This window comes from Aspergillus versicolor (assembly GCF_001890125.1).
Source record: "Aspergillus versicolor CBS 583.65 unplaced genomic scaffold ASPVEscaffold_1, whole genome shotgun sequence".
NCBI lineage: Eukaryota > Fungi > Ascomycota > Eurotiomycetes > Eurotiales > Aspergillaceae > Aspergillus > Aspergillus versicolor.
In genome coordinates this window covers 4,936,387-4,949,909 of record NW_024467524.1, presented here as the reverse complement: position 1 = coordinate 4,949,909, position 13,523 = coordinate 4,936,387, and the positions used below count along the sequence as shown (strand labels likewise).

Sequence of the window (13,523 nt, the reverse complement as noted above, 5' to 3'; positions counted from 1 at the left end):
TTCCTAGTTAGGCGCTGAGTGGGAGCGTGCTATGATAATCAACCCAAGTAACTATGGGACTCCTCACTCCTGGACCTTTAGACTTCCGACGATTATTATTCTCCCAAGTACTTCTTCCCTCCATCCCTCATCGATGTATGTCTAATCTCCAACTCCAAATTTCCGCTCTGTCGTCTAGGGCACTTTCTATCCTTTTTGACGCTCGATAATCCGTGTTATATCCCTTACGTCTCCAATCGACATCACCTTTCCCTCCCCGCCATCAGTGGGGTACTCTGACGACACCCAACATTACCTCGTCCAACCTCCCCGCCCGACGTCTGAGATAACTTACCGACTTCCCACCATCTTACAACTACTACCATCTCCAGACAGCCTCGCCTCAGATTGTGATTGCTGCGGCTATCTATTACGATGAATCCTCATCAGCAGAACAAGATTGATACTAGCGTACGTTCTCGCTGGCTACCAACACATGTTGTACATCGTGCGGACTCTGACCGTGATCTAGAAGTTGAGTCCCGATGAGCAGCGCTTGCTGCGCCTCTATGGAAAAATGCCCAATAAGAAAGATCTGCTCCAAAACAAGCTCAAGGTAAATGGTTTTCAAAGATTCAACATTGTTATTCTTCGCTAATTTGTCTGGGCTATATCCAGGAGCGAAAATATTTTGATTCAGGGGATTATGCTCTGAGCAAAGCCGGAAAGGCCTCAGATGTTGGTGTGACCAACATCGGTTCACAACACCCAGTTCCTGAAAATATTCCTCATCTGACCGCTACATCGCCCGGTGCGAACAACCCTATGACCGCGGGAAATAACGGTGGCAGCATTTCCGCTCAGGGTGGGCAGCATATTCCTGGCAGCATTAGCAGCCATCCTGGGTCTGTTGGCTTCCAGAGCCGGAGCCCCATTAAGGAAGGTAGCTTCCTTCAACGCGGAAGGAGTGTGGATGAATCTGAAAATGCGTCTGAAGCAACCGAGAATAAAGACCAGGATGAAGCTGTAAGCCCGCCTCCTGCTACCGAGGGCGTCCCCATTCGACGATGATCGATTATTCAAAAACGGCCATTCTCTCAGTGTCCTATTTTATCGATTCTCCCTTCTGATATTATACCAATGAATGATAGTATGAAAAGAGCCTGGCGCCTTGGTTTCTGCTTTCTCTTTGGTGTAATTTCGAATGTCGGGTTCCTCGTTCGAACATGTCGAGGTTTGAGGGGTCAGAAAAAAAGCAAAAGGACCGTGCGGGGCACTCCAAAACCCTTGATCACCTGGGCATCGACAGCATCGGAATTGCTTCGCCTCGTCCGTTCTCTTCCGCTGAAGGGAAGAAGACACTCCTCGCTTGTGGACGGCTGCAAGTTCCTAAATTCCTATTCGCTGAGCTCATGCATACCTGCGCTTGTTTCTGAATGGCGCTAGATTGCGCAGTATGTTATTATTTCCTTTGTCATTATTCTCTTCTTTGTCTATATCGACGTACGTCACTTATTGATAACTTTTATTATCATTCATATATTTGTATTCTTGTATTCTGTCTTGCCTGAGCTAGTGGTTGGGTTCGAGACGTTCGGACGTTTACATGCAATACTAGGGTATATTTTCCATGTTTTATATCCGGGAGGTACTTGGAAAAAGTTCCTAACTAGTATTTATTGCCCCCCCCAAAACCCCCCGTACTACGCACAAAGTAAGTAGTACCTCACTTGGCATTAATCGAATACAAAGAGTTAGCATCCCATTGCATATCCACGGGTGTCTTATTATACCATTCCGCCGACCCTATATATATCCCCTCAACTGTCATCATAGGTGACGCGGTAAATAGATAAAACTATGGATGCCTCGGACCGGGTACGCATTTTAGGGAGTATAACCAGGGAAGGGAGTATAAGATAAGGAGACATGCTACCGATAAGGTTAAAAATAGATTGGGGTATATAGGCAAAAATGAAAAATTCCATAGAGCCTAGGCATATCTAAATAGGAAAAAATAACTGACTTGTGAAAAGGGGGGTTCTGTTATCCATTGAATTTCAAACGGCCAAATATATATAATAATACGGCCTGGAACTTGGAAGGAACGGTTAAGACCGTCACGGCAGAGTTGGCGGCGATATTTTGGTATAAGAAAACCTTCTTTTGAGCTATTCTGAGAGGTGCCCAGATAGATGATGTATCGCGTGTCATGAGGGGCATGATCTTCGAGTTGAGCCAAGGCTGGGAAGTGTTTGGTTCGGTATACTTTCGAGCGTGGATGAGGAAAGCAAACGAAGTCGGAGGTCGTGAACTGGCAATTTTGGTTCCAAAACATACTTGTATCGTTTTGGTATTTCCTGGAAGCTGTCACCTCTTTGAAAAGGTATGAAGTCTGACATTGATTTCAATAGCGGCTGTCAACAGGTGTTTGATTTCCCAGACCACGGTCGCGAGAATCCAACCCAGTGTCACCTCGGGATTGTACGTGCATGGCGGGAGGAGCCAGTTAGACACGACTATATCGAAACTCTGATCCCACAGGATTAGGCTAGCTGTCACAATTAAATTGCAAATTTGCTCGCACTCTCAATCGGTCTTCCAATGGCCAGCCAGCCCCGAGTCGAGATCATCAGAGGCCCCAAGCCATAGCTCGACAGCATACAGGGCCAACATGCCTGCAAGATTGATCCAACGCCAAAGATTGCCCCCTCCTGCACCCTGGGTACTCCACCACTGCCCACTACCACCCATGGCTTGCGAAGTCGTTGCAAAGTGTTGCATAAGAAGGCTGGTATAAACTGAAATAAGGATAGAAGGGGAGAAGTAGCTAAGGAAGCCCAGAAACTGGCCAGCAGCATCGGAGTCGTCCAGTGAGGCTTCCTGAGAGAGCGCACGAGCCCCAGATTCACGAACTGCTGGTATGATTCGCGTGGATGCATACAACACTAGGATACGGTATGTAAGCGAAATTAGGACAGACGGAGTCACTGCGCTGAAGACGGCAGTGATCATATTGAATGCGGCATGGATGATGGATGGTAGGAGGGATACGGCGTGCATTAGAGTGGTGTATGAGGCCATAATAATAGGCGGAAGAGGGGGAAAATCTCCCGATTGTGCAGGTGATTGAACTGGCTGCTCCACTGGATGCGATGGCTGATAGTCCGTGAAGATCTGATAAATGCACAGCACAACGTATGCGAACAAAAGAGAGCTCTCTACCGGGTTCCCACGGCCGCTTCCAATTCCCCAAGCGCATAGTATCACGGCACACGTCACGGTCACACCTATCAAAGCGGCATCGACATTGGAGATCTCGGGAAATTGGAGAACGCGCCAAAGGAAGTATACGGAGCTCGAAATGATGGACGCTGAGAGAACAAGAAAGCCGATCTATCACAAACGAGGGTTAATTTCCGATCACAAGCCTTGCAAGCCTTACACTGCGAAATGAACGTACCATCCAGCTATCGCTCCGCCCGCCGCGATTTACAAGCCATCGGGTGATCTGCCCGGCGGCTTGGATGACCAGTAAGCTGCAAAACCCCTCTGCGAGCTGGAAGACTGGAGTCGACCACCTCAAGAGTTTGTCCCAGTTCCCGATAGCCACCTCCTCCAGTAGTCCATCGCGACCAAGAATCCAGTCCTTAATAGATGAGTCTAGTGCGCGTTTCCCACTGAAGGTCCGTTCTACCCATGAAGTAGTATTATCAGTGTCAACAGAGAAGCGGTTGAGTGACCAAATCAGGAGAATCGGGATGAGGATCCATTGCGCAGAGTTGATTAGAACAATGAGGGAGGAGCGCAGCCAGGATCGCTCGGGAGTTGTGAGTTTTAGGACGGAGAAAAGGAAGTAGAATGTCGCCAGGGAAAGTGAAAAGGCCAGACCGCATGTCTTCCCACCGACGTCAAAAGCCAGCGGGATGGAAGAAACAGTGACGGTAAGGAAGAGGGTCGAAGAGAGTATCCGAAAGAGCCACATCGGATCGGGTAGGTGGTGGCGCGAACGAGGAAGCTCGCGCCTGGTAAAGAGGAAGGACGAAGGAAGCTGGTGATTGAGCTCGATCAACGACGCGGTGTCGGTCTGGCAGCCTCCAGGCACTGGTCGAAACCTGGAGGGGGCGAGACGCACAGAGATTAATATAGTCTCAACAAGGGAGCATGAATCCGGGCAGGATCAGAGAAAGAGAACGGGTGAGCTGATTTTGGAGTTGTCGACCCTGGTTCCGTACGTTGTGGTTCTCGTGTTCCTCTACCCTGGAAGTTTTGATCTTATCTCTTCGCGGGACGGAAGAAACGACCGGCTTCACGTGGCTAGTATCCGTATTGGAGATACAAATATTTAACCTGAACCACTGGATGCGGTCCACAGATAGCAAATCGAAGTTCCTCTTCAGGGGAATAACAGGGAAGGCATCTATATGGGAGACAGAGGGGAAAGGAGTAGTTGTAATAGGAGAAGAAATAGAGTGAAAGGTAAAAATGCCCAGTCCTCGCCAGCGTTGGCTAGTTCAAGAATCCAGGATGCAATCACAAAAAAGCTTCGAACAAGCGGTCAACTGCAGAACGAGCTGGAATTCAAAGGACCCTCCACTAATTCCGGAGTTCAAATTTGTTCAGCGACAGTCTTGAGTTTCTATACCAGCCAACAACCTTGCACATGACCGAGCAACCCCGGCGAAGATGGGAGCATGCGACAGCAATCGATTCCTACAAAACAAGTTCGATACAGTCGCATTGGATTGGATTTGACTGTGCGAACTGAAGACATCTGGCATACACTAACCCGTCTTAGGCTAAAGACACAAACTAGCTCAGGGCCCCGAGCTCGTCTCTCCACTCTGGCTGCCTATCACTTCATTCAACCGAACATAACGCGAGAACATCAAATTCATTGCTGCCCAGATGGTCGACAATCTGTCAAAAGGGACCCATCGCCCTCAAGGTTCTTTCAATATTGGTTTGCTGCGAAACAAAGGTTTTCCACCAAGACCTCCCGGAGACCAGACAGACATATCCCTCCCGCAGGATTATCGCCCACCATGATCATTAGTGTTGTTTGATGTTTGCCAACGAATACACCACGCGGCTTGTCCGCTATGCCTATCATAAAAATGATGCGCAAGACTAGGTAGTTTCTCCAAGCGTCGTAAACGCTGTCCTATGACTACTAATGACATGGGACTGTCGCTGCAATTTATGTGCAAGAAGAAGTCGCGTACAGAACTCGTAGCAATGGGGCTGCTGACGCCTCAATACTCGAATAAGGAGCTCTTGAGGTGAACGGACGTGTTGAGCAGGGAGCATATCAGCCTTTCTAATGCGGCATGTTCTCTAGGAAGGAATATCTGCGGAAACAGCCTAGACGCGTCGAATGATGCCACAAAGAAAAAGCTAGTAAAGCCTCTTCAATAGCCGGCGATGAAGTGAATCTTCCTCGACGACTCATTCATGCACACAAATCAATGTCTGATGTTGAGGGAGCTGATGTCTTCAATGCTGCCAGTGCCGTCGCCAGAAATTTGACTCCCTCTAGCATCAGATTGGATATCCGGGGTATCCTCACGCTCGCCAAATGCACGCTGTATGAGTTTTGCTTTGATAACCGCCCCTTTCAGGCGTTCATCTACATCTGTAACAGCCTCTTCTGTGTTTTGCATGGGTAACGAAGCTGGATCAAGCAGTTCGAGAAGTGTATCGAGGTTCTTTGCAAGTCGGGAGCTGTGTGAGAATTTCGCCATCGACTTGCAAGCGATAGGTTTCAGGGAACTCTCTTCTCCCACCTCTTCGATGCCAACAATCAGTTCTGAGTTCGGTGAAGATGTCTTGTGTGTGTTCTGCTTGATGTCCGCAAGCCTTTGAGCCCAAACCAGCGCTTTGCCATAAAGTTTGCCCAGTTCAACGAACTTCTCAAACCCCTTCTCCACAGCAAACACGCTTCCTTCAGTATACCCAGCCTCCGCGCCATCCGCAGCCCCTAGGCTGAACCCTTCTTTGTAGAAATCTTCCTCCAGGTCGAGAAGGCTTTCAAGAAGGTTGTTATTCATGTTGGCTAGTATTCGACCCAGGCGCTAGTGAGTGAGAAAATTTTCAGGTTAATGATTCCAAAATTCACTCCAGGAAAATAATTTCACAACGTTCAGCGAGGGATAAATCAATGGACATCGGAGTTGTGGAGTTGCTCAAGTTCAACTGCCGTCGGCCGATGAATCATCCACCACCAAAAAAAAGCTCCCCTTCTAGTCTATCTTTTGCCCCTCCACAACCCCGCCATCTCAATCACCCACCATGACTACAGAAGCAAAAATTCTGCCCAAGAAGGGCGAGCGCAATATTCTCATTACAAGCGCATTGCCTTACGTCAATAACGTACCTCACTTGGGCAACATTGTCGGTTCCGTGCTCAGTGCTGATGTTTTCGCCAGGTGAGTCATTCGCACTTGGATAGATCAACATCGGTCAATTTTCAACTAATGCGATATTCCTAGATACCATAAGGCCTGTGGCCACCCAACGTTGTATATCTGCGGAACAGATGAATATGGTACTGCAACAGAAACAAAAGCTTTGGAGGAAAAGGTGACCCCAGAGGAGCTGTGCGCGAAATACAATAAAATCCATCAGGAGGTGTATGAATGGTTTGAGATTGGATTCGATCACTTCGGGCGCACGCCGACACAAAAACACACCGAAATTTCCCAGGCTATTTTTAAGCGGCTCTATGAAAATGGGTACCTTGCGGAAAAGACCGCTGAACAACCGTTTTGCGAGACCCATGGATCCTTCTTAGCCGATCGCTATGTCGAGGGGGAATGTCCACGATGCCACTATGACGATGCTCGCGGAGATCAGTGTGATAAGTGTGGCCATCTTCTTGATCCGTTCGACCTCATCAACCCGCGGTGTAAACTCGATGGCGCCACTCCGGTGAAGCGAAACACGAAACACATCCACCTCCTTCTAGATAAGCTTCAACCAGCTATCGAGAAATATGTTCTTCCTGCTATGGAGAAAGCTAATTGGCCGAAAAACTCCCGTAATATCACGGAAAATTGGTTGAGAGAAGGCTTGAAGGACCGTGGTATTACAAGAGACCTTAAATGGGGCGTTCCCGTCCCCTTGGATGGATTTGACAACAAAGTGCTCTATGTGTGGTTTGAAGCATGCATTGGCTACCCATCAATTACAGCTAATTATACCCCTGACTGGGAACTTTGGTGGCGCAATCCTGAGGATGTCCAGCTTTATCAGTTCTTGGGAAAAGACAACGTGCCATTTCACAGCGTCATCTTCCCCGGATGCCAGATAGGAACCGAGGATAAGTGGACTATGCTTCATCACCTCAATACTGCTGAGTATCTGAACTATGAAGGTGGCAAGTTCAGTAAATCTCGTGGAGTTGGTGTCTTCGGTAATAACGCCAAAGAAACTGGTGTGGCCCCAGACGTGTGGCGATACTATCTCCTGAAGAACCGCCCTGAAACAGGGGACACTCAATTCGAATGGAGATCATTCGTCGATAGCAACAACAGTGAGTTACTTGCCAAGCTAGGCAATCTAGTCAACCGAGTGATCAAGCTTGTTGCTGCGTCGTACGGCTCTACTATCCCCGAATTCACCGTCCCTGAGAGCTTCCAGCCCACCTTAGATGAGGTCACGGCTCTCCTCCGACAATATATTGAAGAAATGGATGGCGTACATCTGCGCGCAGGTGTAAATACTGCGATGAAACTTGCCGAAGCCGGTAATGGCTTAATTCAAGCCAACCGACTAGACAACACTCTCATCGCCAATGAACCCGAGCGCGCCGCTGCCGTTGTCGGTACTGTACTCAACCTCATCCATCTCCTCGCTAGCGTTTTCGCTCCCTACCTCCCTGCTACTTCAAAGTCCATTAATGAGCAACTGGATGCACCTTTCGCTCACATCCCATCACTCGAGGACATCAAGGATGGCTGGAAGCCCGTGGCATTAAAGCCGGGTCACAAAATCGGCAAGGCACAGTACCTGTTCTCGCGTATCGACCCTAAAAAGGCCGATATGTGGCGCGAGCAGTTCGGTGGTTCTCAGGCCGACAGAGAGAAGAAGGAGGAGGAAGCTGCCAAGGTAGCTGCAAAGAAGGCAGCCAAGGATGCGGCGAAGGCCAAGAAGAAGGAAAAGAGGGCCAAGGAGGCTGCAGCTGCTGCAGGTGCAGATGGTGTTGCGCCTGTCGAAGCCACGGCTAAGGGGGGCGCGGAGTCAACCGATGCCACGACGGAGGGGAAGAATGATGAATCTGTCGAGAAGATCACTGATGGTGTTGCGCAGGTAACGATCCCAACATCGTGATTGTGGCCACTGTTTACGAAATACTAGCAGATAGTTAGATGCTTTGTAGTAGACTCTAAGATGAGACTATACTAAGAGCGGTAACTTTGAAAATTCATGCATTCATCATTGGAGCCATATTTTTTTAAGGGGTTGGCTTCTCTCTCCATTCCTTTATCCGGCATAGATTGTTGCTGGCGAACGAGGATATTTCAAATCATATAAATATATGACAAACTTTCATAACCCTAGAGGCTAGATGAGGGGGTCTTTTAACCTATATTGAAATAATTGATGCTGTAACCCATCGTATAAAACAGAATATAACGGGAAAATCGTACCCATTGATATAAAAGCTTATATTATATCGACTTTAAATGGATATTCTACAATGGGAGCTCAATGCAGAAAGGCTCGCTCATGCATTGTTAGAAAATATAAAACTACACACAGAAAACCGACAACAGCAGAGACATAAATAAAGAGGTCATCGTGTCAGTCTGTCTAAGAAGTGGAACGCTTGTTTAATCCTTTAATCCGTCGTAACAATAAGGTACCTAAGTACTGGTGGTTGTATATTACCTAGGTATATTCCCACGCCACTTAGTCTCCCCATCCACTGTAGCTAAACCTGACTGGACAATCCAACTGCGCCAAGCGGAAAGAGTTTTTACCAACTCGATTATCGCCTCCTAGTACCCGGTCTCGGCTTCACCTCTTCCTGCCCAACGGGGTGAAGCATGACCTTATTGGGAAGTTGTGGGGTGTTCGCTGAGTATCCCTTGCTCCAGTCGTAACTCACGGCGTATGCAAATATGTTTCCATTGCGGTTAAAAGCCGAGCTAGAAATTGTTCCCCCAACACTAGGGTATCCCTTTAGACGGTGTTTGGCATCCTTATCCCAGAAGTGGAAAGTTCCGTCACTACCGGCTGTGCTGAAAGTGCCGTGGACTGGATGGAAAGAAATGGCATTGACGGAGTAGATATTGTTGACATCGCGTTGGTTTTGGGGCGTTTCACGGTGGCACTTGAAACTAAAGTTCGAGTTCGAGTCCTTATCCTCGACGTACTGGATAGCACAGCGGCCTTCGATACTTCCGACGGCAAAGCCACTTGCGTCCGCAAAACAGCTGACCACTCGTGTTTGCCATTTTAGAGGAGATTGCATGGTTTTATAGAACTTTGTTGGGTTATTTAAATCGACGATGTTGATGTACCGGTCTGCCGTGCCGATAACTAGTAACTTGTCTTTGACGTCCATGGTGTAAACACGTTCCTGGCACTCCAATGATGCGATAGGCGTTGATTGCCGCAGATCCCAGTATTTAACTTGTTTGTCCCAGGAGCCTGTCACGAGGAGGGGGTTGCCGCCAGCCGGATTTGGGAACATATGGCAGCATCGGATCGGAGCGTCGTGAGCGGCGACCTGGATAGGGGTGGTGGCATTGGCTGCAAGATCGAGCATGCGAGCCGCCTTGTCCGCACCTGCACCAACGACTTTTGTGCCGTCCTAATGGAATAAGCATTGTAAGCGGCGGGGAAACAGAACGACATCACACAAGCTCCTGAAACTTACAGGTGACCAGCAGCAGTTCAGAACTGGAGCTTCATGCTCGAAAAGTGCCTTGCCCTCGCTCTGACCTTGATCGTTGATCTCGTATATGCGGACTTTCTTATCCCATGATGCTACAGCTAAGTGATCGCTTGCAGGTGAAAAGCGAAGATCTGAAATGCTATCCTCGGGGGGAGAATTAAGGGCGACGTCTTTTGAAATGTCCCCAGTAGTGTTGCTGGCAGCTGTTGTGGTAGTGGCCGCAGCGCCAAAAAGGCCCGACATTTGAACAACTTTTTTTCGAATCTGAGCTGAAATCTCAATGCGGTTGGATAGGCTGTGAGATTGTAAAGTGTATTCAACTAGTATCAAGAGCGCATATACGAACAGATAGGATGGCGGAGAGAATTGCTCGGGCGGTAGGTTGCTGAAAAAGCTGCTAGGCAGGACAAGAAAGAAGGACCTACCGTACAGAGCACGCTTGGGAACCGGCAGTATCGCAACCTCAGCCCTCAGGCCGTAACGCTCACCGCTTCAAAACAAACAGGGCAAATGAACCAAACATCACAAACACCACAAACAGAAGGAATCCGACCTCCTCCGTAGTTTATCACAGCAATAACTTCGATATTCAGGGTAATCTCGTTAGATGTGACAGCAGATCTCTGAGATGAAATTACCTAAGGGCAGACTTGCAAATGGCCAAAATATCTTGTTTGGTGTCGTCAATACGGGCTAGTTCTGACCATCAAAACGCTCCTACGTAGTCAGTAGGGGATCAAGATTACAGCTGGTTCCAGAAGCCCAGCGCTGCTACTCCTGAACGGTAATGGTAGCGTGCAAAATGGAAGCTGGCGGGCGCGGACTAAGTGGAGCGGGTGGAAATGCGGGGTGCAGCCTTAGCTTTAGTGGGCCTCCTCCTCAGAGCTCTCGACGTCAGGCTCTCGCGTGATCCGATTCTCCCGAAACGTACTTTGTAAGTACTCAACTATGTAGTCGATCCTTGATGAAGGTGCAAGGGGAAATAAGCGTTCCAGTGGGAGGCATTTCTCTCCCTCAGTGGAATGAGCGAGGCATTGCTCGGTGGGATGATGCGGAACACACCCGCCGTGGATTGAACCATCATCTGATGTATCTGCGACAGGTGCGGAGATCCTTTCAATTCACCACTTAGTAATGACGTTGTCTTACCTTAAGATTGTACGGTATCCTCTCCAAGCTGTTATTTGAGGGGCTATTTGAGGGGTTCTTCGACATGGCAGTGCTTCACTCGAGACAGCTAGCATTGTTCCAAGTATCCTGCGACTAAGCCGACACTGCTAGCTAGGACACATTCTATTGGCATCCGATGCTTTGGCCACAGCCAGTCAGCCCAGCCGGGCCATGCGAGGCCTTTCCGGAAGCAGGAAGTAGTTTCATCATCCAATTCACCCACGCTCCATCTCCATCGGTTTAGCATTCAATCTCCTTTCATATCGTCCCATACTCATTATTGCCACAGCTTAATTTGAAGCTCTCCATTTAGTTTCTCCACCTGATGTACAACAACCAACCCTTGGAAATATCGTGTTGTACGAAGTACTACACGCATGTTTCTCTCTATCTCCCAAGGCGTCCTTTACCATCGCCCGTCTATCTTTACTGTATCTTCAATTTAGCCATATCCGTGTCAATGACTGTGTAGCAGAGTATTCTCCCCCATTTAAAAAGTCAGGATTTGGCAAATACAGTCGGACATCCGATGTAGAGGAGATCATGTACGTAGGTGGATGGTGAAGCATTCTATCTTTGGCTCTTCAGGTCACCTGCCTTTCCCCTCTTTCCCCCCCCGTCGCCTTCCACTCCTCTTCCTCTTCCCTTTTCTTCCCTTTTCCCTCCTCTTAGTTCTCTCCGTTTTCTTCTCCTTTCTTCCCATCTGGATCTTCAACCGTCCGTATCCAACTGACTGGTAAGCTCAAACTTGTTCCTGCATTTCCCCTGTCAACCACCCCCCTTTCCCACCTGTGTAGTCATTCCTCTACATACCAATATCCGGTGATGTGTCGTCTGTTGTCGACTGTCCCTTGGTTTCACCAGTCCCCGTGCCTTCCCTTTCTGTGTAGACATTTCAGGGACAATATAAGGTTCTAATATCTTCCCTGGGACCTAGATCTCCATTAACCAACCTCACATTTTATTCTCTATCGCAGCCATGTCCGTTGCTGAGCACCCCGAGCTCACCAAGGTCGATTCCGCCGTTGCCGGCTTGACGATATCACCCAAGGATGAGAAGGCACCCGATAAGGCCGACAAGAAGTCTCACAGGCGTACCTCATCCCAAGCCAATGGTATCTACAACATCAAGGAACTAGGTATATATCCCATAAACCCCATTCACTATCGCTTAGCTTACTAAAATATGCGTGCCTCATAGAGGAAAAAGGAATCGAAATCACTCTGCCTATCGAAACACAGAAGACTGGATGGTACGCTTTCAATTCTCCTTTTGTTCTACCCTATTAACTCTCCACAGGAAGCTAAACACCTCGCCGTCAACAGTCGAGGACGGAGACATCCTCAAACTTCACCTCGTAAACCCGCCGGTGAAGAAGATTGACCTCCATTTCCCCTTGGGGTTAGAGGTTACGGCCCGTAACTTGAAGGGTGTGACAATCAAGGATGCGCTGGACGCAATCTACAAGCAATTCAAGAAGAAAGTACGTATGCTCAATCTACGCTGTATTGGTAATCGGACCCTAACATACTTTCTTATAGGCTGATGACGAGCTGGAAAAGCCCTACCTTGCCGGCTTCGAGTGGGACAAGGAAGAGTGCTGGACACGTCTCATTGTTCACCAGACCAAGCAGGGTCCACCCCAAGTCACATCAGGCAAGAAGTCAAAGAAGAAGTCTAAGGAGGAAGCGTAGGGTGGCTATACATTTACCACATAACTCGCTCCAGTTGTTGTGGTGTTGTCTCTCTTTGCTAATGTCATTTCATGGATCTTCATGGTTTGATATGCTTCGTCTCTCGTCCAGCTTCTCTGAGCATTGTTTCTCAATGGTTCACGGCTTTAGAAGCTGCGTGTCAAGAGTACAGACAGGTGTTTATCTTTGTGATTTGGTCTTTGTTGTTTTTGATCTCAGCTCTAATCCACTGATTCCCTCGGGGCAGTGCGTGCTTGTAGAGCCGGCTTGAATAGCCAGGTCTCTTTCACTCTCTTTCAATTTCAATAATACAACTGTGTTGAACTATGAATGGGGGATCCCGGGCCACAGGCATTTGAGAAGGAAGTATCTAGTAGATGTTAAAACCTTGTTCGCGACGACAAGGTTGGATCCCTCCCGACTGCCCGTAGCATGCCTTGTTGGAGTCCATGGGAGCGGCCATTGCCAGCGATGAAGGATTATTTCCCACTTCCACGATCCACGCTTTAGGTCTATGTTGTATCTGTCCAAGTTGAGTATGGCCGTCTCCAAAGAACTACTTTGGCTGTCCTGAACATCATTGTAAAGTATTAAAAAAGACGAAGGAGAAACAAATAGATAAAGGAAAACAGATTATACTTTGGCAATGCCCCACACTTTGACATGGTGAGAGCAGAAATATATATCAATATCAAAGGCTTACTCTAACTTGCATAAACACCCCCATAAAGCATCCGAAAAACAAAAAAAAACAAAAGGGAAACTAAAATCAACC

At 48.2% G+C, this 13,523-nt stretch overlaps 6 protein-coding genes across 6 annotated transcripts; 3 read left to right on the top strand and 3 right to left on the bottom strand.

The window, feature by feature from the left end:
• The first annotated feature begins 76 nt into the window (after window positions 1-76).
• ASPVEDRAFT_184712 (endosulfine family protein) lies at window positions 77-1,229 on the top strand. The gene is made up of 3 exons (XM_040808927.1): window positions 77-450; window positions 512-595; window positions 658-1,229. The coding sequence occupies exons 1-3, from the start codon at window positions 415-417 to the stop codon at window positions 1,048-1,050; spliced, it is 513 nt and encodes a 170-aa protein (XP_040663452.1). The 5' UTR covers window positions 77-414; the 3' UTR covers window positions 1,051-1,229.
• Window positions 1,230-2,568: 1,339 nt separating this feature from the next.
• On the bottom strand, window positions 2,569-3,964 carry ASPVEDRAFT_120099 (ICE2 family protein; the record flags this gene model as incomplete). Its single annotated transcript, XM_040805769.1, has 2 exons — window positions 2,569-3,375; window positions 3,443-3,964. 2 exons carry the CDS (start codon window positions 3,962-3,964, stop codon window positions 2,569-2,571), a joined length of 1,329 nt encoding a protein of 442 aa, XP_040663451.1.
• A 1,480-nt stretch (window positions 3,965-5,444) lies between these two features.
• Window positions 5,445-6,029, bottom strand: ASPVEDRAFT_121963 (Yae1 family protein; the record flags this gene model as incomplete). The annotated part of the gene is made up of 1 exon (XM_040805940.1): window positions 5,445-6,029. The coding sequence occupies one exon, from the start codon at window positions 6,027-6,029 to the stop codon at window positions 5,445-5,447; it is 585 nt and encodes a 194-aa protein (XP_040663450.1).
• A 241-nt stretch (window positions 6,030-6,270) lies between these two features.
• On the top strand, window positions 6,271-8,310 carry ASPVEDRAFT_49651 (methionine--tRNA ligase MES1; the record flags this gene model as incomplete). Its single annotated transcript, XM_040814194.1, has 2 exons — window positions 6,271-6,407; window positions 6,471-8,310. 2 exons carry the CDS (start codon window positions 6,271-6,273, stop codon window positions 8,308-8,310), a joined length of 1,977 nt encoding a protein of 658 aa, XP_040663449.1.
• Window positions 8,311-8,971: 661 nt separating this feature from the next.
• Window positions 8,972-10,126, bottom strand: sonA (putative nuclear pore complex protein (SonA); the record flags this gene model as incomplete). The annotated part of the gene is made up of 2 exons (XM_040805994.1): window positions 8,972-9,799; window positions 9,866-10,126. 2 exons carry the CDS (start codon window positions 10,124-10,126, stop codon window positions 8,972-8,974), a joined length of 1,089 nt encoding a protein of 362 aa, XP_040663448.1.
• Window positions 10,127-12,032: 1,906 nt separating this feature from the next.
• Window positions 12,033-12,748, top strand: ASPVEDRAFT_49649 (uncharacterized protein; the record flags this gene model as incomplete). The annotated part of the gene is made up of 4 exons (XM_040814193.1): window positions 12,033-12,192; window positions 12,255-12,306; window positions 12,354-12,537; window positions 12,596-12,748. 4 exons carry the CDS (start codon window positions 12,033-12,035, stop codon window positions 12,746-12,748), a joined length of 549 nt encoding a protein of 182 aa, XP_040663447.1.
• Window positions 12,749-13,523: the final 775 nt, after the last annotated feature.